The 1099-nt window shown below is 22.7% G+C and overlaps 1 protein-coding gene across 1 annotated transcript; it reads right to left on the minus strand.

The window, feature by feature from the left end:
• Positions 1–200: 200 nt before the first annotated feature.
• Positions 201–618, minus strand: LOAG_15689 (hypothetical protein; the record flags this gene model as incomplete). Its single annotated transcript, XM_003151178.2, has 2 exons — positions 201–335; positions 499–618. Coding segments are annotated over 2 exons (230 nt in total), but the record flags the coding sequence as incomplete, so codon positions are not given.
• Between the last annotated feature and the right edge of the window lie 481 nt (positions 619–1099).

Here is a 1099-nt window from a genome sequence, read left to right on the forward strand (position 1 = left end):
AACCGTTATAATTAATAACTCAAATTAAATAATTTCAATATTCTATTTTTGAGAAAATGCTTACTATAAAATACGATTATTGAAATTTATGAATGAATAATTTATAATAATTGAATGTATTAAACAAATATTGTAATTGTTTAAAAATTTGATCGAAAAAAAAATTTGTAAAATTTTAATAAATTGAAAAAAAAATACCGATAGAAACAATATTCCAAATTGTTCCTACCACAGCATATAATATAATGGTACCAAAATTTTCAAAAAAAGCCTGATTAGGTAATGCATAACCGGCATCCAATGCAATTGGTGGTAATAGATAGAGGAAAAAAAATCTGAAATTTAAATTTTTTATTTTTTTTTAATCCAAATTATTATCAATTAACAGATTCATATTTAGTAAATTGTTGGATCCAATTTTATAAATAAATGTTATTCTTAAATTCAGGTTAAAATGCATATTTGGATGGGAAATTTTTTTCAGGTTAAAATTTTTACCTGGATGTAAATAAATTTCATGTGGCCAAAAACGATCCATTACACTACCAGCAGCAAAACCAACAAGAATTAAAAGTGCCGAATCCGGTACAATGGTAAATCGTTTACTCGAATGAGATACTGTAATAAAAAAAAAAAGAAAAAACGGAAAAAAAAGACAATTGAAATGAAAAATTTTAAATAATTAAATTATTTTAAAAACAAAAAGTTATTGAATTAACATTTGTTATTATTAAAAGAAAATGAAAAATACGAACATATTTTAATTAAAATAATTGATAGAAGCCATATGCAGATTGAAAGTGGTGTGTTTAAATCATGCCATTGAAATTCCATCATAAACCATAACATTTTTTTCTTGCAACTTTTTTTTTGTTTTTAACTCCGCTTTGACATTTCTGATATATTCCGATATATATATATATAAATTTCGATCAAACTCTTGATTAGTTTATCATTATGATGCATACAAAAACCATTTTTATTTTGTTCTGAAATTACTGCAAACAGTTGATCAATAAACAGTATCAGATGATATTAATTAGCTGAAATGGATGAATGAATAAATTTTATTAAACTTAAAAAAAAAAAGAAAAACGAA

Source organism: Loa loa, assembly GCF_000183805.2.
Source record: "Loa loa unplaced genomic scaffold supercont3.2453, whole genome shotgun sequence".
Lineage (NCBI taxonomy): Eukaryota > Metazoa > Nematoda > Chromadorea > Rhabditida > Onchocercidae > Loa > Loa loa.